We start from the raw sequence: 25,787 nt of genomic DNA, 5'->3' as shown, positions 1-25,787 counted from the left end.
GTAAAGTCAGAAAAATCAGAAACAGGAGGAAACTTACAGGAAACATTAATGAATATGTATAAGCATACAGTATATAAGTTTAGCTTGAAGTGCTTTGCTTTGTACGTGAGGGAACCCCCTCTGTACCCCAGTCTTTTTTGTATGTGAGGTGGGATGATAAGCCCCCTCTGTACCCCGGCTGGTTTTGCTTATGCTTTAATCAGACTTAATTACTGGCAGATTATATATATAAATTGTAATTTTTTGCTATATTATATTCTTTTACTAAACTGTATTCTTTTATACCAAATTACTATACAATTTATTAAATTGCATTCATTTTTAATTAATTAAACCAAGGGACCTAGTTGTCAAAATTCTAATTTCATTTATAACACAGGTGTGGTCCCAGGAGCGCTGGAGAGAGGGAAGAATCCCCTCCCTCAGGCTGAAGCTGCCGCTGCAGGGCTCTGCACGGGCTGTATAAGGATGTTTTCCCAGGGACGCGGTGCTGCCACAGCCCGAGGGTCGGAGGGCAGGCTCTGCAGGGCCGCTTTCCGCGCGTCTGGCATCCCGTCCGTGCTGGAGCACAGCGCTGGACTTTGCCGGGCTCAGGCAATAGGTGGCACTGATGGACGATGTCGTTTGCGCTGTCCCCGAGAAAACGTCACTGCGGAAGGGAAAGAGGCGGAGGAGAAGCCGGGATCGTGTCCTCACTCGCAGAGCGGCCGGGCGAGGACGAGCAGACAGACATGTGGCGGGAGATCCTTCCGAACGCACGGTGAGACCTCCTCGGCAAGGGGAGGAGGCGCTCCGGACCGGGCTCGGGGGGATGGCAGAAAGCCCCGGGAGGGTCCCCGGGTCATCGGAGAGAGCGGGAGCAGACAGCTGAGTTCCCCTGAGCATGAGTGCGGAGGAGGTGTTGAAGGGCTACGCCTTGTTTTGTGTCGCTCAGACAGCAGCTTGTGGTAGTGCTTTGTGAGCAGCGCAGGGTTTGTGCCGCTGCCATGATACAGCTTTCACAGCTGTGCTCACCGACCCCCAGGATGTAAGTGCAGGGGAATATTCCTACCTGTTGCATAAGCTGTTTGTTCCTAGGAGCCCTGTTCTTACGTGCCTGGAAGTGATTTAAGGAAATGAAATCACGCGTAGGCTGTCCCAGCAAGTGTTACCAAATTGCCTTGGAGGCTACTGGGATATCCCATACAGGCTCCAGGTTCTGCACTTCTGACAGCAGAGGGAAACAATTCTAGGTGATAGCAAACACCCTGTGGACTTGGTTTTTCATGGATTAGCAATTTTTTTTTCTTTTTTCTGCCATTTGTATTGCTTTGTTTTCTCAAACTACTATAATTGTTGTACCCAAGAGCTCCCTCCTGTAGCTTCGTTCCACAAGGCAGAGTAACACGGCTTGCTTCTGTTGCCAGGTTTCAGACTGTGCTTTTGTACCAGAAAAAGGTTTAAAGGGAACCTAGGAGGATACTATCTTTTTCTAGCGAGCAGGGGAGAACTAGGGGCTTGCTATCCAGTCAGGACTAGCTAGAAGTGTCAAAGGTACAGCAGCTCATTAAACTCTGAGCAGGGAAGGGTCCCACAGGCTTCTGCTGGTGCCAGCCCTGCAGCACGACCAGCACCACGTGGCTGGCAGCAGAGTAGCCCTGGAGTTCAGAATTGCCCTGCTGAGGCTGTGCACCTATTGCAACACAGCAGTCACAGTAAACGATTTTTTTGGCTGAAGTTACAGCCAAATAAAGATTTTTTTTTTTCTTTTCTTTCTTTTTTTTTTTTTTTTGGCTGAAGCTGCTCACATGGTGAAAGACTGCAAGGACACCTACGCAGTTGTTTACTGCCTTTTATCTAAATTGTGCTGAAGGAGGGAATATTATGGAAACAAATTATCTAGCACAAAACACTGCCTCTTTGTACCGAGGCAGTGCTTTGTGAACCCTTCTCTGCCCATCCTATCCAAAGAGTAGGAAAAATAATGGCAGATGTTGCCAGGTGGCTAAACAGCTTGTGATCACATCCCTGGGCAATGAGTGGTGCTGGCAGGGCACATTCTTTGCACCATCCGCAAGGGTTGGAATGGAACAACACTAGCAGACTGTAAGGATCTTTCTGTTTTTTCCCCTTTTGTAGGGAGAGCATCTTGTCCCAGATCAGGTGAGTGGAAGAGCTGTTCTGTGCTGCGGTCTCCTCTTTTGGTTAGTGCCCTGATTCCCCAGTCATAGCATCATCCCTTCTGTACTCCGGATGACAACAGCAACAAAATCTCCTCTCACAGGCCCCTTGCAACCTCCTGCAGGAGCCCCAGGCACCTCCTACTAATTCCCAAGGGAAGCTAGAGAGCTTGAAACACAAGTCAGAAGCATGGGAATGTACACTACATTTAGGGCTGCATGTCTGTCAATTCCAGTTCTGGTAACTTAGTTCCCACACCTCAAGTCTGGGACCTTGCTGTTTAGAACAGAAGCAGGGGCACGAGCAGACACTCCTTGCTTGACAGCTATGGGGGAGAGCCAGGATTGCCCTAAGAGATGATTGAATCTGTAGGGGAGCTATGTACAAAGTACTGGCAAGAGGAGCATGTCCTGCACATCCAGCATGTCTGGCTCTCTTCAGCAGCTGAAGATTTTTGTCTCTCCTCCTGCTACTCATCCCACTCTGCCCATGCAGCTTTTATTCCTGGACAAGTCCAGCTGCTCCTGTCTCATTCACTGCAGTACCTGCCTCAAAGTAGATTGACCCTTATCCCATATGTTGAACTTTGTCCCCCTGGGCATCCTAGTTTACAAGGAAAGGGACAAGGAAGACTTATGATCAGCAAGTCCTGATCATCAAGGACTTGAGACCCCTAAGGAGCCTTGGTAGATAGAACTGTGCCCCAAATCTTACCTGTGACCTTCAAAACTATAAGAAATGCCCAGTCCCTGGTGACTGCCTGTGATTTGTAGGCATTTGTCCCTGCTTAGTCCCAATGGATGTGCAAACAAGTCTCAGCATAAGTCCCTTTGACACTGCTCCTGTTGAACACAGGCAACTTTGTGCCTCCCCAGGTCTTTTGAATATTCTCAGAAGAATGCAGCCCTGGTCTCTGCGGCTGCCCTGGGGCTTGGAGGGATGCTGCTTTACTGGCTCAGATCTGGACGCAAGATCAAGACTATAGACATGGGTGATGGCTGGTGGGGCGCGGGTGAAAGGCCCCTCAAAGGGAAGGAAGATGCAAGCATCCGTCCCTTCAGGATTGAAACATCTGACAAAGAAATCGAGGTACTGCTGGCTGGGGGATAAGGAGGGGCAGAAAGCTGCAAGGGGGAGGCAGTCCATCACCCTCCTCATTGCTTTGAGGTGATGTCTTGGAGGTGACAGCAGGGCACTTCCCAGTGCCAGGGCAGTGACCCAGCTCCATTAGATGATGCTCTGACTCACCATTCTTTATGAAAGGGATTTGATCTCCGGTCCATTGCAATGTCCCTTAAAGACTTTCTGAGACAACAGCCCCTCCGTGCTAGCTGGGGCTTTTCATGCAGAAAGGCCATGCTTTGAGCAGCAGACTTTGACAGTGGGTCTGTGGATGCTGAAGCAGGGCAGGAGGGCATTGGGACATCAGTGGCACCAGTAGGGCAGGACTGAGGGGCTTCCAAAGAGGAAAGGGCTGTAAGGCTGAAGAGGGATGGCATCTTGACTGAGTCATAACTCCTTCCTCCCTGCATGCCTGTCTCTATCTGACCAAGTAGCAACCAGCAGCTCAAGGTGAGATTCATATTCTCCCATCCAGCAGTGCTGCCAAGCTCCCAGCACAAAATCGCTGGAGTAAGCAGCAAGCCAGGAGTAGGAGCCAGTACTCTTGGGTGCCCACGGGGAACTTGTAACCTGCAGATGATTGTATTCACCATATAAACAATTCAGGCGGTCATGTAGAGTATGGCACTTCTTCAGGAGGGCTTGTGGTGTCCCAGACAGCAATACAAAAGGCAGCAGAGCCAGGAGAGCCTGTCTGTGCCTGCCAGGGAACATGCCAGCAGCTGGCCAGCCTGGCAAGAAGGGCTCCCTTCCGCAGGATCTGCACCGGCGCCTGGATCAGTTCCGCTTCACACCGCACGTGGAAGGAGCCGCCTTCCACTACGGCTTCAACTCCAGCTACCTGCGGAAGGTGGTGGCCTACTGGAGGAATCAGTTTGACTGGCGCAAGCAAGTGGAAGAGCTGAACAAATACCCCCACTTCCACACCACCATTGAAGGTGAGAGGGCTTCTGTGGCTTGAACAGGTCTCAATCAGAAATGCACAGCGAGAAGGGGGAGATGTAAGGAGTGACGATATTTGGGATAACCTATGCATAACAGCTTAGTGAAATATAACTAGTGGAGGCTCTATTATTAATAACCTTATAGGGATTAAGACCATTACACAGTGGCAATAAGATTAGGTCTGCTTCAGGATGGGCTTCATCTGGTTCTGAACCCATGCAAACTAATGATGAGGTGCTCTTCAGTGATTGCCTTGAAACCACCTTTGAAAACTGCAAAATTTAGCCAGACTGAGGCTGGAACATCCAGCCAACAATATCCCAAACACCCAGTAGTTTAGCCAGGTGAGCTTAGCCAGTCTTTGCATAAATGATCTCTACATTAGGTTAGCCAGACTTTACATAAGTGATCTCTAGGTTAGACTTATACCATGGTTCTATCTAACATTTTCATGTTTCTCCTGTAGCTACTGGTTTCTCTTTTAAACACTGTATTGTTTTTGCATGTATCTTACCCACATTACGCCATTCATTCAAGTGCAGCTTTACTTATGTACTCTGAGACCCGTTTCTCAGGAAATGGATACTAATGTCCAGTGACCCAAATATCTGGCTGGGGTCAATATCTCTCTCTGTATGTAAAAGATGAGACAATATGTAACTATGCCAGGAATCCCCTTTCAGCCTTCTCACAGTGGGCTGGTTGTGGAGATTCTGCTCCAGATGCTAATTACAGTTTTGCTCCCCTCCTTCTACAGAATGCAGAACAGAAACTGTGATGGTCCCAGAGCTTTAATTTTTCTTTCTTGGATGTGTGGCAGGGATTGATATCCATTTTATCCATGTGAAGCCATCCTACGTTCCTCATGGTCGAGCTGTTCAACCTCTGCTGATGGTCCATGGCTGGCCCGGCTCCTTCTATGAGTTCTACAAGATCATCCCTCTGCTCACAGAGCCAGCCAAGCACAGCCTGAATGAGGGTGATGTGGTGTTTGAGGTCATCTGCCCCTCTATCCCAGGATATGGCTTTTCAGAGGCCCCTCACCAGAGAGGTAAGCAATGAAAAGGCTCTGTTGGAACTGCAGTTTTTGGAGTAAAACCTCAGCCATCCCTGGCAGCCCTGGGCACTGCAGTTTGTGCGTGCAGATGCCTGGCTCTTCACTAAGGCCCATATGGCTGAGGTTCTGTGGAGATTTGCAGCACAATGGTAACTGGAATTCAGGTCTGAATTCACTTTCCACTGAATTTCTTTCATCTTGTGTTCACTTTCTTTACAAGGAGTGAGGCAGAGCAGCACTGGACACTCTCCCTTCCCATAGCTCCACACACATGTGCCTCAGTCAGGTCATAATCTTTGGCCAGAGAAGGAACACCAGGACAAACAGGTCTCCTGTGTTTCACTTTACCTACAGAGTTTGACTCCATAGCAACTGCTCGGATATTTCATAAGCTGATGAACAGATTGGGCTTCAAGGAATACTACCTACAGGGAGGAGACTGGGGATCTCGTATTACTACAAACATGGCCCAGATGCTGCCACAGTAAGTAGCAAGGGAAATCAGTGCAGAAAAGCTGCCTCCAATTCCTACCCTACTTTTTGGCTCCCTAATCCTACCTCCTATTTGCCCAGCTTCTTATCCCTTCTGCTTTGTTTCTTTCAGGGACAACCCCATCCTGCATATTCAATTGCATTCATATGCTTTGTATTGAATTTTTTATTTTTTAATCATGATGAACCTGAAGGGCTTTGTGTGTTTGATTCAGTCTAGTTTTTATCTCACAGCTGCAGTCAGACTTGTTTTCTAGAAAATGTGGAGACAGAAAATTGCTTGATTTAACCCTCTGTTCCTCAACTTACTTTTAGATCTGTGAAAGGGCTTCATCTGAATCTTGTTTTCATCGCCAGACAAAGTTTGGGAAAGTTGATTCGTACAGTGCTTGGGGCTTACGTACCATGGCTTGTAGGCTTGAGTAAGGAAGATGCTCGACGTTTCTACCCTTTCATGCAGAAGAACGTATATGACGTCCTGCGAGAGTCTGGATACTTACACATCCAAGCCACCAAACCAGACACTGCAGGTAAAGTGCCTTCTCTGTATCCTTGTGAACATGGTAAGCACTTGTGGTACATTAAAACAAAGTCCAGCCAAATTTGAGAAGCAAGGAGTTCTGGTGAGCTCTGGTGACTGAGTACAAGACCCGTGAGGGCAATGAGTTCATGGAGAGGAGAACGGTGTAAAATCAAGTTAAAAGGAATCACTCAAAAACAGATGGAGATTTCAAGTATAAATTTTCAAGGTCTTTTAAATAGCATGCCAGTCATATTGGGAATGAACCTCTTTCTAAAGAGTCTCTCCAAAGTAAAACACAGGGTCCTGAAATTGAAGCTTCAAGAAGTAAATGGGGCTGAAAACAAGAAAAATATCAAAAGTGAGGAGGTGCAATGTGAAAGTTGCAGAAAGGTAGACAAAGCTCAAACACCTGAAAAGGCAGAATGCTGATGTCCTGGTGCCAGTGGATAAGGACTGTGAGGACAGATATGGCCATTTCATTATGCTTAAAGGAACTCTTTGCATCAGTCCCCACTAGAGAGGATTCTGGGATATTGCTTTATTGAAATAATCCCTCATCAGGAAAGGCAGCAGAGCTGTCTCAGGCTGGTGTCAGATTTGGAGACCAGAGAAGAAACAGCCCCCCTTCCCAGCAATTCACCAAAGGAGAAGAAGAAGCAGCCCAAACTGGAATGTCAGCGAATGCCTAGGCTATTGCTTGAAGTGACCACAAACCCAAAGAAATAAAAGGAGACAAACAATATACGAGGTGGGAGGGAGTTATGGTGATTGTGGTGTTTCTGGTTGCTTGGGTGTTTTTAATGGCCAAAAAGTGAAGGTATCCACAGAAAAAATGAAGATTAGTATGTCTAGTCTCTGATCAGGAATTGGACAGAATTGTTTAAACAAAGAGAATTGATTTACACAGGATAATAACACAGGGAAATCATACTTCAAGAATCAGAGCTCTGGCAGAATCAGCTGTAGATCCACAAATATAACTTATTTAATTTCCAAAAATATTTTGTTGAGACTCCTCCCCTAGAGTTCTTAAGAAATTGAACTGCCTTAAGAAAAGGATTAAAAATAGTTCACATGAGAATCCAAGCACAGGAGTAAATCAGCAAGTTCCAGGGGAGAGAGAGAATCACAAAAATCTGTGCTGGCACCTATACCCTTCAACAGGATCCTAACTTCTCTAAAAATAAAAGTTAATAATTAGATATAAAACTGACAGCTATCCAAGCTTTGGTTTATAAGTGACTGGTTGATAAAACCAGCCAATAAAAACTGATATCAACAAAGTTCAAAGCAGTTTAAGTGGAGGAAGAAAATCACAGTGGGTTCAAGTTTGGCTGCTGCTATATGAGAATCAATGAGTCAAGGGCAGTGCTCTCAAAAATCATCTGGATCAAAGATTAAGACAATTTTTCAAACTCTAAAATAAAATTAAAAGCAAAAACACAGAATTCATGATATTCTGAATCTGTTGCATTCCTGTTAGCCCTGTTTCATAAATATATTTTAGAATCAGAAGAATACATCCCATCCTAAGCAGGACAGTGCTCCCAAATATTTTATCTGAAATTTCTTTTCAGAGTGTAATCTTTTTACATCTGAATTCTCTCCTTCTGCCACACATCACCAGGAAGCCAACGCGACTTCCTTAGCTCTCAGCTTCTTTTATATAGGAATTATCTGAATCTGTAGTGCCCTCAGTTACAGCTGGAATTCCTTTGCAGGGAATTTGTCACAAAGTACTATAAGGGATAGATAAATACAGACTCTTTCCTAAATTCTCTAGAAAACTGAATACTTAATGAAAGTCCAGTTTAACTTGCACTGAAGTACTGCAATGCCAGGCAACTGCAACAGCTCTTCTTTTCTCCTCCACAATTAGGTTGTGGACTGAATGACTCTCCAGTGGGGCTTGCTGCATATATCTTGGAGAAATTCTCAACCTGGACAGACAAATCATTTCTGTATAAAGATGATGGAGGTTTGGAAAGGTAAGAAAACAGATGTTATCCCGTGAGAAGACTCATTAAAAAAATGACTGGTGGGAACTAATACAAAGATACAGGTAAAACACTGGCCCATCAAAGCTGAAATTTAAGAATGAAAGGCTAACATGACAAGCAGTAATTTAAACTTAAAGCAGACTGCCTGCACACTACAGCTTCAGCACAAGGTGGTTTTGCTCTGGACACATAGGTGCCAGTTAATTTGCTGCTTGAAAACAGGTGGAGATAAAGAGGGACAGCAATTCTTCAGGGCATGAGCCCGGTACAGAGCACTGAGCAACAGTTTCCAGTTAAATTTCTTCCTCTCTCTCTCAACAGCAAATACTCTCTTGATGAGCTTTTGACCAATGTGATGATTTATTGGGTGACATCCTCCATTGTGTCCTCAATGCGATACTACAAGGAAAACTTTTCCAAGGACCCTGATCTGAGTGCTCATAACAGGTAATTATGCAGCAAGTTGCAAGGCAGATCTGCAAACGAGGTTGAAACATTTGCCTGCATCAACAGTCAGATCATTTACAACAGCAAATATAATTAGTTCTGAGAAAAATAAAAGTCCAGATTCTTACTTGCTTTGGATAAATATAGTTAAGGGTTACTTTTCTTTTGAACCTGTAACGCACACAAGATGGCTTGCAGTCAAGACAATGCAAAAGACTTATCAAAGCATCAAGCACAGACTGATGTTCAAAATACAAGTCTATAGACTTATTCACCAAACAAATGTGACTTATAGCTCAGTTCAGTAAAAAACACCAGAAGATCATGGGCACACCTAAGAGAGAAGTTTAAACTGAATTAGGAAGGCTATTGCTTGCTGGAGGATAAGCTAAGAACTGTAGGAGTTAAGCACAAACCTGGATCAGCAATTTAATAAGAGAGGAGTACTTGAAACCCAGCACCTCATGACAGCTGGTACATTAAGAAGATTCTAAGAGAGGCTGACCACAAAATGTTGCTGAGCAGACTTCTCCAAGTGATCATCTAAACAAATGGGGGAGTCTTTTTCTTTATGAACTGAACCATTAGTCTGAGGGTTACTCCTCAGAGAGTAATTTGTTATTTGCATTTGGTACCAAATTCTAAAGCAAACAGGGGCTAGCTCATTTCTTGAAGAGGTGTGGTATCTTGCCATGTGGCACAACACTTCAGCTTTTATAAGTTGAGGTCAAAGATGGGAAACATTTCAAGACCAACATGTATGCAAAGTTGGCTCTACTTTACACCTCTACAGGTATAATCTTAAACTCTAAATAGAAATGAAGCTCTTCTGCAGAGTGCAGACCAAGAGGTACACTGCACAAAGTGGGGAAACTTCTCTAGCTGAATGTGTTACCAGAGACAGACGTTTTCATAGACTGCCCCAGCACTTGTTTCATCAATACAATTAACTTATGTCTTCTAGGGTTGGAGTATATGTTCCCACAGGGATTGCAGCTTTCCCTCAGGAGATTGTACATATACCACGTGTCTGGGCAAAGGATGTCTACAAGAACATCATCAGTTACTCTTACATGCCACGTGGAGGGCATTTTGCTGCCTTTGAGGAACCAAGGCTCCTGGCACAAGACATCATGCAGTTTGTCCGAAAAGTGGAACAGCTGTGAGCCTCCAGTTGAAATTCATGCCTAGAATGGAAGCAAGTTGTTCTACCAATGGCAGAACATTTGGACTGGATTTGTTTAATCCCTCAAAATAATCACATATAGAAACGAGCATTTTATTTTGATAATAATTACAATAGTGATTTTTCTAAATCAAATTCTACATTTACATTAAAAAGAACCCCAAAAAACATATTGTGTTCCTTTGTTCCCAGCACCGTAACATTGCTGCATTCATAGTTCAAGTATAACAGAATATGTAAACAGTTCATTGTAGTAACAATTGCACTTATCTGAGGGAGAGAAATGAAAGAAACTGGTCAAGGCTTTTGTTTAAAAGCTTCTTGAAACACTTGGGCACCTGTATTCTTAAATATGTTACAAGCAGCCTTGGTGGAAGCAAAATGGTTTTGATCTCCTGAGCATAAACACTCCTGCATTCAAGTTATATTTTCTTCAAGAGACCTGAGATTTCATATTCAAGTGGGCAGCTGCATATAAGGCAGCTTTCTTCACTCTAAGTTTTCCCCTAGAACGAGCTTAAGAGGCAGCTACTGCACATTGTAAACATATTAATGGATACTACAGCAGAGAGCACTCTAGTGTTCAAGCTCAAAAACATCAAATTAAGTTCCTACTACTTATATCTGCATTCTGTTCCAAAGGTCAAAAAATGCACCAAGTGTAGAGGGTTACTTCAACCTTTATCCTCTTCAGCAAAGGATTTTCACCATCCCACTGTGCATTTTTGACTAGTAACAGCAAGTAGTCTCATGACCAGTAGGCTCACATTTCTCTTCAAATGGGATGGAGTTATTGGAAGCTACTGAAAGCTCATTACAGCATACATAATTGCCCAACTGAGGTCAGCTCCAGCACATACCTAGTTCTAACACAGTGCTCTCAGAGCTTCTCTCCCTGTCCTGTAGCAGACACCAGCCCAGAAAAACAGGCTCAAGTTCCGTTTCTAAGTGATACAATCTGACTAAGAACAGGAATGTGGAAAGTAAAGATAGTGCTGAACTTGATCACATTCCCCCAACTTCTACACATTTCAGAAACATTTAAGTCTAAGTTTCTTCAAGTGGGAATAACCTTTCATTATAGGGGCAGCATTCTTAACTTTCTCTGAAGAGCCTTAGCAAAGAAACTACTTATAATATACTTACAATATACTTTTAATATATATAATTATACTTTTAATACAACTGCTTATAATATAGCTTTAATCTTATATCTAACCAATTGCCAGGGCTGTTAGGCAAAGATCAGTAAAAAAAAAAAAAGTTGCTTATCGCTACCCTGCCGCCACTGTACCGGTCTCTTTCAATCTCCAGCACAGCACTAACTACAAGATTTTTCAGTTGATAGAAAATTTTTGGAAGTTTTGGAATGTTAAAGAACAGAAAGTGAGTTATGGGGAAGTGTAATTTTATCAAGTAGATGGGCAAGCACTTGGGTACTCAAAGAAGGGCCCACACCACAACTGCTGAGGCCAGGTTGCCGAGGGGGGGCCTCTGGAAGCAGCTCCACCCAGCTCCACATCAGCCCTGGCAGGCTCCAGCCCTTTGCCGAGGAGCTGCCTTCATCCTCCCATATTTTTTACTAGCTGGAAACAAATACCTCTTCTGCAACAATATTACTTCTGTGTCCCGCTTCAGTTATGCCCTTTGGTTTTCTTGTTACAGGGAGCTTTTTAAGGACTGCAGAAGGTTTCCTTCCCCAACTTATTTTGTGGGAAGCAACTTTACCCAAGACAGCCTATGGGTAACACAGCAAAGGCAGGGTCAGAAAATGGTCATATTAAAACTCAGGAGGAGATTGTATGCATCCAGCATTTACCAGTTCAGCAAGCACACAGCAAGGGAGTTTTATTCCCAACACATTAATTCATTCCATGCCACAGATCCGGTCCCTAAAGAATCACTGGACCTGTGTGCAACTGTGCTTTAAAATGGATTTGCCTTCAACAACTAAAGAAATAAGGAGAATAGATGAGCACAGCAAGCTACAGGAAGGCAGCAGACACCATGAAGAAAAATACATTCAGACAGATATAGTTCAAAAAGACATGGTTACATTTGCTAAAATTAACACCTGAAAAAAACCAGTAATGAATATTCCAACTAAATTTCTATAGAAACAACTCATTCACTAAAGCCTTTGAGGGTCACTGGTGCTTGGAACCAGATATAGTCCTCCCAAGCAGATGCTGTGTGCTGTGGAGGTGAGGCACTAACACGGAGGTCTCCATCACAGGACACCTTAACAGTCAGCTTCCTCCCTCGGGTCGGCACTCGGTAGTTGAGCTTGGGCCGGAACCACTCAACACCACAGTCACGGTGTCCCTGGACCAGGACAAGAGTGCCTGTGATAGGGAGAGCCTTAAGCTCACTGAAGACATCAGCAACAAACAGTCGGTGGAAGAGCTGGCGAACACAGGGCGCAGTCTGGAGGCTCTCTTCAGCCGCTCCCTCGCAGAACCCCTCCAAGTTCAGCTCATAAAGCTCCTTGGGGTTCATAACATTGCCTCCAAGTAGGAAAAGAACTCGAGGAACCAGCGTCAGACTAAATATGACTTCCAGGTGTTGGAACAATCCCTCCAGCTCCATCAGCAGCTGCTGGCACTTTCTGCTTGCCAGGCCCAGGGAGAGTGGTTTGTCAGTTCTATCTCCGTCCTGGAAAACAACAACTCAGATTAGTACATTTCATTACGAACATGTATTTGTTATAATATACTCTGCAGAAAGCATGGCCCATCCCGGAGAGTCAAGCAACGAGAGGAGTTCATTTTGAGAGCTATAGGAACCCACTCCATAAAGATGCACATTTCTCTCCACATCAGGAGATGCAAGAGCAGTGCAAAAGTAAAATCCATAGCTAGCCAGTTTGAATCTTAATCACACTACTGATGAATTCCAACAGGAATTAGAAGGCTGTCTTTCAAAGATCAGCCATCACGCTGAAATCACATCAATAGTTTTTGGGATTTTTTTTTTGCTTAGAGGTTTTCGTGTAACAAACGAAGCAGTGACACGCTTTGAGCAGAAAAGTCGGAAACAATCAAGTAAGAGCAATTTGCCGACACCTGCACCCTGAACTTAATGATGCCTTTGCCTTATTTTTAAAAGAGCAGGTAACACTTCGGGATGCAGCCACAACAAGCGCTTTACTTTAAAAGCGGCGACACATTGCAGCGCGAGTCACCGAACGAGAACGCGAGCTCGCAAGCAAAACTCAAACGCCACAGCCCCCCTAATCCCCCGGCCCAGGGGCCGCCTCCGAGCACGGGGATGTCCCCGCGGCCGCCGCCACTCACCTGGGCCGCCCGCCGACAGAAGTAGGAGAGCTGCTCGTAGGGGAGCGGGAGCTGGTTCCGCTGGTGCAGGACGTGCTTCAGGAGCTCGCAGGCGAAGCGGTAGCCGCTGCCTCGGCACACAGCTCCCGAGAACGCCACGGCCACGGCGGGGCTGCCCAGCACCGACCTGTCTTCCTGTGGTTTCATCCTGCCGCTGCCAAGATCCAGAGCCGCCAGCACCTGTGAAAAGGAAGCAGAAATGCGCTCCCCCAACGGCCGCCGCGGGTTTAAATGCCGCTGCCGCGGAGCCTCACGGGAGTGGCGCACGGGCCGCGCCGCGCGCCCTCCGGCGGTGGAAGAACGCTGCGATTGGTGGGCGTGCGCGGAGGCGGGGTCTCAGCGTAGCCCCGCCCCTCCGCTCCATCCCCAGATCCCGGCCCGGGGCCGCCCGGCTGATGCCGTGCCGGGAGCTGCGGCTGCTTTTTGCAGGGCTGTCCGCGGAGTGCCGCAGGAAGCGGCTCCACTGTCCTCCGCCCCGCTGCCGGCAGTCTTGGCGGCTCTGGTGTCCTGCCGTGGGGAGGCGGAGGAGGCGGGGAGCGTGCAGGGAGTGCTGTGTTTGGAAACATTGTGCCTGGCGCCCCATTGGGTGCCGCCTCCAGCACACGGCGGGTGGAGGGCGGGACGGCAGGAGAAGCCGCTCCGAGGCTGCTTTACGGAAACCGCGGCCACCTGTCTGTTGTACACAAACAATGATCCCCCATCGCCCTCCCCAGGGCATGCCGAGGGGAAAGAGAAGGCGCAGTGGCCGTGGAACTGGAGACTAGGAATGCATTTAGTGAGGGGATGCGGCTCATAACTAGAGGATCTTTCGCTGATCCGGCCGCCCCCCAGGCTGGATGGTAAATGTCTCCTTTGGGATCGCTCTCTATGGGGCTGCTGCTTCTGCGTAGTCATGAGATACCTCCAATGCCAGACAGCTTCGAAAGTGCCCCAGTTTCCCGAAGCCAGTCTAACTGATCGTTCGATGTCAATAACCAGGGAACACGGGGCTGTAAACTGCAAAGGGGTAACCCACGGGAGTCCGCAGATCCCGGCGAGCGGAGACCGGGGAGCGGCGGCATCCCGCGCGTCGTCGGCCGCGGCCGACAGGCGGCGCCCTCTCCATCGGACTCCAACTCCCACCAGCATCCGCGGATGGAACCCGTACAGGAGCGAGCTGGTCGCGCCGCAGGGCAAGCCGGGAGGTGTAGTTTCAAGCGGGAGGCGCGCGGTGCGTTGTCGGCGTTGTAGGCGGGAGGGACTCGCTTTCCCGGGGCGCCGCGCGGCGGTCGGTGACGCCGGGGCCGTAGCCGGGCCGGCGGGGCCGGGCAGGGGAGCGGAGCGGGCTCTGCAGCGGGGCGGCGGGGCCGCGGTGTCCGCCATGGACTCGCGGGTGTCGGAGTTGTTCGGGGGCTGCTGCCGGCCGGCGGGCGGCGGGGCAGGCGCAGCGCTGCGCGGGCGCGGGGGAGCCGCGCCTAGCGGTGGCGGTGGCTCGAAGACGAAGAAGAAGAACGGGCGGAGCCGCGGAGGGAAGGCCAACAACCCCCCGTACCTGCCGCCCGAGGTGAGCTGCGGCGGCCGCCGCGTCCTGTCAGCCTGGGAAGGAGCGGGACCAGGCCCGGGGGCACGGGGCGCCGCCACTGAGGGGCGGGAGGGGCCGGAGGGTCGGTGCCCTCCCCAGAGCGGGTCGGTACCACGGCCGGACCCCGCAGGTTGGGTGGCGGGTCTGGCTGGAGGTGCTGGCACGGGGCGTGCCGGGGTCGGGCTGACAGCAGCCGTAGGAGCCCCGGGAGCCGTGTGCCCGCCTGCCCCGGGCTCGCCTCCGGGCCGTGCTCGCGCCCCTGGTGCCAGCGAGTTCCTTGCGGGGCTCACCGGACCCTGTCCGTGAGTAGCGTCGCGCTGCCTGGCGTCTGTCTGTGGACACTTTGCCGCCTGCCTTCGAAATAGCTTCGAAAATAAAGCTTTGCTCGCCTCGTAGTTCCAAACATCCCGTTTGCATCTCTCTCTGCCCGAGAGACGATCTGGTGGGTCTGAGCCCCTTTCCAGCTGCCAAACGGGTTCTGGTGACTCCCTTCCCAGCTAATTTGACAGCTGTTTCCCTCCATGGGGCTGCAGATGGTATGGACAGAGGGTGAGGCACTTGTCTCCTGCAGCAGGAAGAAGTGGCATTGGTAGTAAGTGGGTGTGTGCTCAGCTGGGGCAGTTGTCATCGCTCTCATAGAACTGTCACTGTGGGCAGAATCACGTTGGCTCGGCCCCAGTCAGTGAGATTTCTGTAAAATATATAATAGCCTGTGCTGGGAGGGAGCAATTCCTCCACAAGGGACTCGTGGGAAGATGGGTAAACAGCGCTTTGGTACTGTTAGATCTTCTCCACGGGCAGGACTGTGCCCTGCAGCCGTAGTTTAGTTCTTGCTCCTCTCAGCTGGAGGCTGGACAGTCCCCTGTGGTTTCAGCACAGCTTCCTGTTTCTGGCTACCCTGTGCAGTGTGTGCCCCAGCAAGTCCAGGCTTGTTGCTTTAATAGTCTCAAGTGCCTTGGAGAAGACCCACTCTCTTATTTAGACTACAGTGCAGTAGGTGAATGGGTTTTTCTTAGAACTGGAAAGCTGGTAGATGGCAAGAGAGGAAAACCTGCTACGAGTACCTTTTTCTCACGGCATAGCTCTGCTGCCAGAGAACTGAGCTGACAATTGAGAACTTCTGTTGGCCTTTTGCCACTGTAAGCACCGCTGTGGTTAAGAGCTGTGCTGGAAGGCAAGGAGAGGGCTGTTGCCTCTCCTGACATGCAAATAGGTATCCAGAGGAGAAGGAAGTGCTTACTGTTGCCAGCCCCATTTAATCTGACAGAGTACGTGGCTTCCTGCAGGCTGCAGCCCTTTCTTAGTGGTCCTTATACTTAATCAATGGGAAAAAGTACTTAAATATTGTATATCTAATTGTAAAATAAAATATTCTCTTTGGAAAGCTGGTGCCTGTTTTGGTTGAAGTGAGCTTGATGAGTACCCAGGCCTTTCTATTACAACCTCATCTGGCTTCTGCCTTTCCTGAGAAAGTACTTCTGAGCATATATTCTATACAGACAGTCCCAGTCAGGTCTGGCTCTCCAGAACTCTCTGGCCAGTGACTAGCTGGCAAAGGAGTCATTACCTTGCTTCTTTATGCCTGTAGTCATTCCTTGTAGAGAGAAGATATAAAGATGTAGAAAAGAGTCAATGAAAAACTAATTGAGTAAGGGAGAGTATCAATCAGCAGTAGAGGAAGCAGAAGTTTTTGTTCTCCAGCCTGTGTTTCTGTGAACATTGGATGGATGGAAGCTGCTGGATAGGGTGGGAATGGGATGCTGTGGGTGGCATTTTATGGGTCGTGGATGGGTGAGGGGGGAGGCTTTAAATCATATGCTGGCCTGTGCCTTTTTGAAACTGGAACTCTCTCTGCGTGACTGTTAGGCTGGCCCTACTCTTTACTGTCCAGAAAAAAAATCCCCCTCCCTCCCCCAGACAGTATAACTCTTTTGCCCCACTCTAGTTTTGTCCTCTGGTGTTCATGATGTGGGATGCCAACAGCACAAACAAACCATAAAGGAAGGAAGTTCTGTTGAGTATAGGAAAGAATGGGACCTAACACACTCACTTTCTGCCACTTTCCCTCTCTTTGAAATCCTCAGCACCAGCTTCAGAATATATGGGCAGCTGGTGCCTGTAGAAGTCCCTTTGGGCACAGCATCTAACTCTTCTGTCTTGTTTGATTCCCTGACCAGGCAGAAGATGGGAACATCGAGTACAAGGTGAGTCTTTTGAGGTTGCAGAAATTGGTCTTCCTCCCAGAGGGTTATTTTGCAGTGAGTAACTTAACCAAAGACTGTATGGGTAACATGGCCAAAGAAAAGACAGAAAAGTGGACACTGCACTAAGGAACTACCATTCATCTTCTGCGTCTCTGTGCCAAGCTTTACCCAGTATGCTGAGCTGGATAAGTTTGATCTCAGTAGTCATTTTTAGGAATCTCTTCTAGTATATGATGCCTACTGTATTTTTCTTGAGAGAAAGATGCAGATACCCCTGAAAATGATTTACCACTTTCTTGTGCCTGCTCTGTCATTTGCACTTACTGTCTCTTGGATCACAGATTGGTCCCAGAGTGCTGTCTTTAACCATGCAGCAGGCAGGGTACAGATCCCTTTGTCATGAGATGGGAAAGTTCTTCTATCATATGTTTGTACCTTTGTGAAACCCCTTCTCATCTGTCCCATGGCTTCTGTTCAGACAGTAATACAGACTGTGCCTTCTAGCAGTGGGTCAGAATTGGGAGCATTGCTTCATGGAATTGGGCCATGGGATTGCCTCTGCCTCCAGGCTGTGACTAGAACTACCCCTCTGTTAAACAGCTAAAGCTGGTGAACCCCTCGCAATATCGCTTTGAACACCTGGTGACACAGATGAAGTGGCGACTACAGGAGGGCCGAGGTGAGGCTGTCTATCAGATCGGCGTGGAGGACAATGGGCTGCTGGTGGGCCTCTCGGAGGAGGAGATGCGAGCCTCGCTCAAGACGCTGCGCCGGATGGCAGAGAAGTACGTTCTCCCTTCTATCTGCAGGGCCCACGAGCATGAACAGCCTCTGGTAGAGAGGCTCTCTCCCTGGAGTCTCCTGAGCAGCTCCATCCTACAGAGCTCCTGTATGACTGACATTCCTTTAGTCCTGAGGCTCTGGAAACATGAGGAAAGTTATAGGGCTTTTGTCTGGAAGCTTGAGGCTCCTTCCCTGCTATCCACAGCCTTCACCCCATTCACTCTGTCAGCTGTTTTCATAGAGGTGCAAGAGCTGCCAAGTACAAGTGTGTCTCACTCCTTCCTTTTGTCTTTGTGGCAGGGTTGGGGCTGACATTACGGTGCTGCGGGAGAGGGAGGTTGATTACGACAGTGATGTTCCAAGGAAGATAACGGAGGTGCTTGTCCGAAAGGTGCCTGACAACCAGCAGGTAGGGACCTGTGGTTTGGCTGTCTTCTCCTGCTAGAGACCTAGAGGCTTCATGCGAGCAGCTTCTGTCTAAGATGTGATTGAGGCAGATGTCAGCATGGGAGATTGCCTGCATCAGAGGTGAAAAGTTATTTTGCTTCCATGGCAGTGGCTCTGATTCAGACTCATGTGCAAACAAGGAAGGATTTAGAGGTCTGCTGCAGCAAATGGCCTTTTTTGTGATATCAAAGCCTGATATGTCACATCTCAACTCCAGAGAGCATATCAGGACTGCTGGGCAATGGTTTGCTGGGGGCAGGAGCAGAATCTGAAAAAGATTAAACTGCACAGTGTCCCTGATGTAGGGAAGCTCACTGAGCTGCATCTCCAGTGTCCAATAGTCCTCATGTGCTCAGCACAGCAGTGGTTAAGTTTAATGATTTCTTTGTTCTTTTTCCTGTAGTTCTTAGACCTTCGAGTAGCTGTCCTAGGGAATGTGGACTCAGGGAAGTCAACACTGCTGGGTGTCCTAACACAAGGAGAGCTCGACAATGGGCGGGGCAGAGCACGCCTCAACCTCTTCCGGCATCTCCATGAAATCCAGTCAGGAAGAACATCAAGCATCAGCTTTGAGATCCTCGGCTTCAACAGCAAAGGAGAGGTGAGAGAGTGAGTTGCTGAATTCAGAAAGCTGGAGGAGAATAGAATTACCCTCCTGTTAGAACTGTGAGTGGGACAGGAGGGAAGAGAGGTGGCACAGTTCTGTGTCCCTTAAGCAGAACCTGAGTGTTGGCTGTCCATTTGCAATAGACACTGTTTCTTGCACTCACGGTGGATGATCTCTACTTAGTAATTCTGACATCAAAGTGGATAGATAAGAGCTGGGTTTTCTTTACTTGCCTGCTGGGCCTGCCTCTCTCACCAACTCCTTATCCCTTAGGTGGTAAATTACAGTGACTCCCGGACAGCAGAAGAGATCTGTGAGAGTTCTTCCAAAATGATCACTTTCATTGACCTGGCTGGTCACCACAAGTATCTGAAAACAACCATCTTTGGCCTCACCAGCTACTGCCCAGACTTTGCCATGCTGGTGGTTAGTGCCAACACTGGCATTGGTGAGTGTTTCCCTGCCTGCATGGATTGACTGCAACATGTGAAGAGGAATGGAGAGTGGGGGGAATGGATCCCTGTCAGCTGTGAATGGTTGTCAGAAAAGTTTATTAATTTGTAAGCTTCTACTGATATCTTGTAAGCCAGTGCCTATGAGTGCCTGGGAGGGGAGTAGATCTGAGATCCTCTTACCATCTGTAGACCACATTAAACTGTACCCTGGACAAAGAGGCTTTATTTGGGATTTGGGGCTGTGTTTCTCAGAGAAGAAAACAGCTTTGACATGTTAGGGGTGCTGAATCCAAAAGTCTTGTAAAAAGGCATCTGGAGTTCTCCCACATCTATCTCTGACATTTTTGTGACTGTTCTCTGGCAAACTTTGGTGAAAGAGTGAAAACTACTGCATCTTAATGAAGCAGACAGATCAGTCACAAAATTTATTGGGGTGTTTTTTTTTTCTGGACTGATGTTTGTTTTTGTTTAAAATAATAATTGTGCTTCTTCAATGCATGATGAACTACACAGTTACAGTGAAATATCTAGACTGTGCCTGTGGGATATCCAGGACACACAAGTTATCAGCATAAACAAGCTACAGTGGTGAACTGCTGCTGTACCTACACTCTCACTTGTCTCCCATAGCGGGCACAACACGAGAGCACTTGGGCTTGGCCATGGCCCTCAAGGTCCCCTTCTTCATTGTCATCAGCAAAGTCGACTTGTGTTCAAAAGCCACTGTGGAACGGACAGTGAAGCAGCTGGAGCGGATCCTGAAACAGCCAGGCTGCAACAAGCTCCCCCTGCTTGTGAATTCAGACGACGATGCTGTTACAGCAGCACAACAGTTTGCACAATCTCCCAAGTAAGGGACCATTCCTTTCTTCTGTTGGGAGCAGGCAATTCAGACTGGGCTGCCATGCAGAGCTGGGGAAGGGTGAACACAGGGGAGGTGATTATATCTTGAACATCTCTGCTCCTTGTCAAGTCTCCTACCTTCGCATTCTCCAAGAAGGCATTTTCCCCTCCCAAACTTTTTTTCTGGGCTCTGGGAACAAAGGTTGCATTAGAGTTACTTCTTCATGAGAAAAATGTGTGTTGACAAGGGATTGGTGCCTTGACCAAACATTGAAGCAGGGGTTACTGTGCTAGCCTTCCTGCTTTAGCCACTTACTGGACTGGTGTAGTGTAGTGTAGTATCCATCTTTCTGTGGGTCAGAATCCCAAAAACCTTCTGGAGCTGCACTGTGGTCTTCTGCTTATTTCTGTCTATTTGTGTCTTGACAGCATCACACCAATCTTCACACTGTCCAGTGTTTCTGGGGAGAACCTGGATCTCTTGAAAGTCTTCCTCAACATCCTCCCTCCACTAACCAACAGTAAAGAGCAGGAAGAATTAATGCAGCAGCTTACAGAATTTCAGGTGGGTACGAGTAGTTTGTTTCCAATTCTGATACTGGACTTGTTGCTGTGTCATGGGAGAGACTTTTGGGGAATATGGACACCACAGGTAGAGATGTGGTGAACTCCTGGACTGTTGAGAGACATTAAAAAGGTCCTTGAGAAAAGTCTGATAGTCTGGATGTCTGTCTCAGGGATAATATAATTTCTTTGCCTGCTATTTAAAAGACAGAGGTTTGTTCCTCTAATGGGAACGTAGTGGGAGCTGGTGAAGCTCTGAAATGGTGTCTGATGAGCAGCAGAGAGATCACCTCCTTCCACACAAGAGGCAGGCTCTTTGTCCTCATTCTGGAGTGCTCTTTCATAGCTGTCTGTCTGAGCATCTCATCCTTGTTGCCTTGCTGCAGGTCGATGAAATTTATACAGTGCCAGAGGTGGGGACTGTTGTGGGAGGAACTCTGTCAAGGTAAGTGAGCCTAGGTAGATACATGTGGATGTGAATGGTTGCTGGAATTCCCTCTAGGTTAGAGTCACGTGCTGCAGAAGTGAGGCTCTGTCTCCTGACTTCTGCCAGATGACTGTGGCAAGTGAGAGTAGAACCCTACAGGGTGCTGGGAAATGACATGAGCAGACCATTGATCAGGTGGTGGCAAGCAGACAGTCTGCTCTAAAGTTTCTGGAATAGGAATGTGATCCTGAAGCATGCTAAAAGAAGACATGCTGGAATCTAGAGCTGGCAGAGGTTAGGCATGATCCCAAGGAGTTGCCTTCTTCCTTCCTCAAGCAGGGGGAGGAAATGGAAAAGGTAGATCCTCGGATTCCAGCAGGGGTTAACTGCACACTACCCCATGAAAAGGCAGACGTCCCTCTGTGGTCGGGAGAGATCAGAGCAGTTCAGCCATCAGCACATCCACACTGAAAGAGTGTCATCTGAGGTCTCTCTACCAGAAACACAGCGGTGTGGCAGAGCACTTGGGGGGTGCAATGGCCCCTGTCTGTACCTGGGATTCTTAAGAGTGATAGTGTGGCTTTGACTCCTGCTGTAAGAAATCCCGGTTCTCAGTAGCTTTGTGTCCCTGTTAGTTGGTCCAGGGTAACAGTCCAAAGATTTGGCTCTGGGGAATTTGTTCAGGTTAATCTTGGAGGGTGAAATGTCTTTTGTCTCCTGATTAACTGTGTCCTGGTCTTCTAACCTGGGCAGTGGGATCTGCCGAGAAGGGGAGAACTTGGTGGTTGGTCCCACTGATGATGGGAAGTTCCTCCGGCTGAAAGTGTGCAGTATCCAACGGAACCGCTCTGCCTGCCGCGTGCTGCGGGCTGGGCAGGCAGCCACCCTGGCCCTTGGACCCTTCGACCGCTCCCTGCTGCGCAAGGTTAGTCATGCTGTTGCCAGGTTGCTCACTGGTTCAGTGAGCAGCCCGGAGGCTTCTGTGGACGGCCCCCATTGGCAGGGTGGGAATGGAGTAGAAATGTTTGCAGGAAACTTGCTGGAAGGGGAGAAAATGGCCAGGTTACAAAGTACAATGTTTTACAAGGCTAAGAATGGGATGCAAACCCAAGTCACAGGAGGTGTATTTGTGTTTTTGGGGACTGTTCAGAAGCACGAGGACAGGGCCTAACTGGTCTGAGCCTTGGCTTGTTCTGCAGGGCATGGTCATGGTGAGCCCAGAAATGAACCCAACCATCTGCTCAGTGTTTGAAGCCGAGATCGTGCTGTTATTCCATGCCACAACTTTCCGGAAAGGGTTCCAGGTGACGGTGCATGTGGGGAATGTGCGACAGACAGCTGTTGTAGAGAAGATCCATGGAAAGGTAGGCCATGGGGAGAGGAGGAAGATGGATCTCCCCGTGGGGTTTGTTGGGATTCCACCACGCCCTCTAGTAAAGCTGGGAGCTGCTGTTATTTTGAGTAGCTGTGTCCCTTCCTAGGAGCAGACTCCATCCCTTTATCCTGCCCATTTTGTTGCTTTTCTTCCAAACATGTTTGAGAGGTGAACTCTCCATTCTTCAGGAAGCTTGTGTCTTCCTGTCTCTTCTTAGGTATACAGTAATGAGAAGGGCTCATGCCATGCAGTCTGAAGAAGGCTGCTTATTTGCCTCATCGTCTTACCATCCACATGTACCTCTTCCTGCACACATCAGCTTGAGAGATGGATCTAAGCTCTCCCATTTGTCTTTCCAGGACAAGCTGCGGACAGGAGAGAAGGCAGTTGTCTGTTTCAGGTTCATCAAGCATCCTGAATACTTGAAGATTGGAGCCAAACTACTTTTCCGTGAAGGAGTCACCAAAGGCATTGGGCATGTCACTGACCTCCAAGCCATCACCACCAAAGAAAACGGCCTGGAGGAGTCCCTGGGGCCTGGACAGCTGAGCTTCTGACTACCAGCAGGTCAGAGAAATCTCCACTCACCAGCACCTGGGGAGAAGGCTGGAAGCTCCTGTGGCTTTCTGAGCAATGCCTGGAGCTGCTGCTGTCCCGTTCTAGTGTGGATGTCCCTCCTCTGCACTGTGAGATGGAGCATGGGAGAGTTTCTTGCATTCACTGCCGTACGTGGGACAAGTTAAGCATGTTCTCCACATCGCCTGCAGCTTTCATTACCCTGCCCTCCTTTGGAATAGATCAGAGGTACCTGCAGACCTGGGCAAGCAAGTTTTGGCTTTGTTTACTGTTTGAAAATTGCTGGTTGGGAGGCGCAGCGCCCTTGAAGACAAGCAGTGAAGGGATGTTTTTCCATCTCTGACACAAGGTCTGGTCCCATTTCTGCTCTCTGAACACTGGGTTGATAACAGTATTCTCTCAAGTCATCCTTCAGCACATCCTTCTGGGCAGGGGATGGAAGAGGCCATGCTACCCACAACAAGGGCTTGGCTGAACCTCTCAGAATGCATTCAGGATACTTTTTAACCGTTTGAATCTTGGTTGGCTTTAATCTGCTGTGTGTCCATTTGTGCATTGGTTTTGCGTTAACTCCAATCTGAGTGTCTTACTGTTGGACAGATGTCCTGTTCTCCACTCACATGTACACATTTCATCAGCATCCCTCTTTCTGACTCCTGGGAAGCTGTGGCTGCTCTGAGTGGCACAGCCTCCTGACATAACATCATGAAGACAGAGTTTGCACTTGCATCTGTTCCTTGCAGCAGCTGGACAGGAGGCCATTGTGGAGCAGAGCAGGGCCCAGGCCTGTGCTGGTGTGAGTAGGTTGTTTCTATGGATGTTCACCTGAAGGTGTCCTCTGCACACTGGTAGCAGTGGTTTGCAATGGGCTCCCTAGTGTGGCTGTTCCCAGCCCACCTTGTTCCTCACACGCTTGCCTTAATGCGTGAGGAGGAGAGGCTGTGTTACGTACACAAAACCAGGTAACTTCTGTTTTAACAGTGGAATGGTTTTTATTTCTCTTAGAGCAAGAATTCCTTTCTTTCCATTGCCACTGATGTTTGTTGTCAGAAGAAAGCTGATGTTGCCAGCAAGGACTCTGTAATGTAGAGTGGAGCACAGGTCTCCCACTCTGTCATGCAGCTCTGCTGTGTAGCCTGGAGGCTGCAGCAGGGTCTGTAAAGCTGTACATAGGCTTTTGGTTTTATTGTTGACTGTTAGACCAAATGTGTCTGCTGTGAGCAAAAGGCCTTCAGCAAGCCCTGCTGGTTGGTGTGGTGGCCTGCTAGCCCTGACTGAAGAGAAGGGCGAGGGCCTGTGATAGCACTTGGACACCCCAGAGGCCCTTCTGCCATCCTGAGAGCAGGTTCTGCTGCTGGGTCACTGGCACAGGCGCTGCTGTGGGGCTGTGCAGGGCCGTGGGTCTCTGCACTGGGCAAGGCCATCGAGGCGTGGGAGGGCGGGGTCTGCACCCTGCCAAGAGCATGCTGAGGTGAGGCAAGCCTGTCAAGTGGTGGCATAAATGAACAGAAGGCAGCTTAATAGTTGCAGGAGTGACCTGTCCCTCGAAGGGAGCACTGATCCAGCTGAAAACTGCTGCATCCCCAGCAGAGAGAAAGGAGATGCTGGCTCAGGGTCACTACTCAAGCAGGATCCCTTTTTATTCCCATTCTGGCAGTCGGCTGGGTATTCCAATGGCATGGCCTTTTCACCAATGCCTGTAAGGACAGGCCCCAGCTGCCAGCAGGCTCTTCTCTTTGGTGCTAGTGGGTCACAAAGAAAGCTGCCTGGGGATGGGGGACTCCAGCTCTTTGCAGCAGCACTGGTGTTTTCTGCCCCAAAGGGGGGTGCTGTGACCTTTCTGAAACAGCTGATGGCTGGTCTCACCTCATCCTTGCCATCTGTGGCATGACTGTTCTTGGTGCCATGCTCTTCATAATTGCTGTTTTGTTGTCTTGAATTTTTCTAATGCTGGGGTTTGTCCCAGTTCTCCAAGCATCTATATAAATGTACAGAATAAAGATGTTTTATTCAGCTTGCTGGCTGAGTTGTACAATGAGCGAGGGTGGAGCTGGGCTCTTACCCTGCTGCCCTTGGAGCTGGGTCACAGTTGGAGCTGGCTACCCTTCACCCAGTCCTAAGCTTCCTGCGTTCTGCCCTATAAATACCACGCTGTGGTGTGGAAAGAATGTACGCGCTGCTGTTTACAATCTTGCGCTCCCGGCTTATCTGAGTAAGCCTGCGTGTGCAGCCTGAGGTGACAGGCAGCCACGTCACCCTGAGCACAGCACTTTCGGCTGTTGTGGGCGGAACAGGCTGTGGCTAGAGCCTCCTCACAGTCACAAACTCCCCCAGAGCCTAATTAAAGAGATGCTTTCTAGGGCACACATCTAACCGGTGATTTGTTTTCAAAATAGCTTTGACCTTATCAAGAGGTTTGTGACTGCCTTGTCTCCATGAGAACAGCTTGTTCCCTTGGGACAAGTAGAGGCAGAAAGGTCTCCCTATGGAGATGACTTGTGATCAAAAGGATTTGCCTCTTCGGAACTTGTTTTTGTGTCAGATAGTGGCATCTGCAGAGTCCAGTCCTGCCAGACACTTAGGAAATGAGATGTGCCACTGTCACAGGAGATGAGGCAATCCTGCCAGACTGGTTGCTGTTTGTCTTCACGTGAGGACTTTGGGAAACTTGTCACTTT

At 48.5% G+C, this 25,787-nt stretch overlaps 3 protein-coding genes across 5 annotated transcripts; 2 read left to right on the top strand and 1 right to left on the bottom strand.

Moving 5' to 3' along the window:
* Positions 1 to 595: 595 nt before the first annotated feature.
* Positions 596 to 10,102, top strand: LOC107201686 (epoxide hydrolase 1-like). 2 transcript variants are annotated; one of them, XM_015621322.1, is made up of 10 exons: positions 618 to 760; positions 2,119 to 2,142; positions 3,036 to 3,249; positions 4,040 to 4,220; positions 5,048 to 5,278; positions 5,639 to 5,768; positions 6,092 to 6,306; positions 8,179 to 8,287; positions 8,621 to 8,746; positions 9,711 to 10,102. In XM_015621322.1, the coding sequence occupies exons 1-10, from the start codon at positions 618 to 620 to the stop codon at positions 9,910 to 9,912; spliced, it is 1,575 nt and encodes a 524-aa protein (XP_015476808.1). In that variant the 3' UTR covers positions 9,913 to 10,102. The 2 variants fall into 2 exon arrangements, with proteins under 2 accessions (XP_015476809.1, XP_015476808.1); XM_015621323.2 differs by lacking the exon at positions 2,119 to 2,142 and having other exon boundaries at positions 596 to 760; positions 9,711 to 10,067.
* MAD2L1BP (MAD2L1 binding protein) lies at positions 10,010 to 13,526 on the bottom strand. The gene is made up of 2 exons (XM_015621324.3): positions 13,229 to 13,526; positions 10,010 to 12,587 (listed from the first exon to the last, which is right to left on the bottom strand). The coding sequence occupies exons 1-2, from the start codon at positions 13,412 to 13,414 to the stop codon at positions 12,057 to 12,059; spliced, it is 717 nt and encodes a 238-aa protein (XP_015476810.1). The 5' UTR covers positions 13,415 to 13,526; the 3' UTR covers positions 10,010 to 12,056.
* Positions 13,527 to 14,612: 1,086 nt separating this feature from the next.
* Positions 14,613 to 25,124, top strand: GTPBP2 (GTP binding protein 2). 2 transcript variants are annotated; one of them, XM_015621321.2, is made up of 12 exons: positions 14,613 to 14,810; positions 17,006 to 17,032; positions 17,633 to 17,817; positions 18,116 to 18,224; positions 18,666 to 18,863; positions 19,143 to 19,317; positions 19,955 to 20,174; positions 20,597 to 20,732; positions 21,118 to 21,176; positions 21,912 to 22,083; positions 22,358 to 22,522; positions 22,893 to 25,124. In XM_015621321.2, the coding sequence occupies exons 1-12, from the start codon at positions 14,628 to 14,630 to the stop codon at positions 23,088 to 23,090; spliced, it is 1,827 nt and encodes a 608-aa protein (XP_015476807.1). In that variant the 5' UTR covers positions 14,613 to 14,627; the 3' UTR covers positions 23,091 to 25,124. The 2 variants fall into 2 exon arrangements, with proteins under 2 accessions (XP_015476807.1, XP_015476805.1); XM_015621319.2 differs by lacking the exon at positions 14,613 to 14,810 and having other exon boundaries at positions 22,893 to 23,100; positions 23,197 to 25,124.
* The last annotated feature ends 663 nt before the right edge of the window (positions 25,125 to 25,787 follow it).

The sequence above is a fragment of the Parus major genome, chromosome 3, assembly GCF_001522545.3.
Source record: "Parus major isolate Abel chromosome 3, Parus_major1.1, whole genome shotgun sequence".
Taxonomy (NCBI): domain Eukaryota; kingdom Metazoa; phylum Chordata; class Aves; order Passeriformes; family Paridae; genus Parus; species Parus major.
Note: the sequence above shows the minus strand (reverse complement) of the source record. Positions and strands in the feature narration are given on the sequence as shown.

Excerpts from the sequence above, each read along its gene's own strand:
- GTPBP2 (XM_015621321.2), top strand. The coding sequence starts at position 14,628 with ATGGACTCGCGGGTGTCGGAGTTGTTCGGGGGCTGCTGCCGGCCGGCG. Across the intron at positions 19,318-19,954 it reads TAGTGCCAACACTGGCATTG|CGGGCACAACACGAGAGCAC; the intron begins GTGAGTGTTTCC and ends TGTCTCCCATAG. Across the intron at positions 20,175-20,596 it reads CAGTTTGCACAATCTCCCAA|CATCACACCAATCTTCACAC; the intron begins GTAAGGGACCAT and ends GTGTCTTGACAG.
- MAD2L1BP (XM_015621324.3), bottom strand. The coding sequence starts at position 13,414 with ATGAAACCACAGGAAGACAGGTCGGTGCTGGGCAGCCCCGCCGTGGCC. Across the intron at positions 12,588-13,228 it reads TCTGTCGGCGGGCGGCCCAG|GACGGAGATAGAACTGACAA; the intron begins GTGAGTGGCGGC and ends GTTGTTTTCCAG.
- LOC107201686 (XM_015621322.1), top strand. The coding sequence starts at position 618 with ATGTCGTTTGCGCTGTCCCCGAGAAAACGTCACTGCGGAAGGGAAAGA. Across the intron at positions 5,769-6,091 it reads ATGGCCCAGATGCTGCCACA|ATCTGTGAAAGGGCTTCATC; the intron begins GTAAGTAGCAAG and ends ACTTACTTTTAG. Across the intron at positions 6,307-8,178 it reads CACCAAACCAGACACTGCAG|GTTGTGGACTGAATGACTCT; the intron begins GTAAAGTGCCTT and ends CTCCACAATTAG.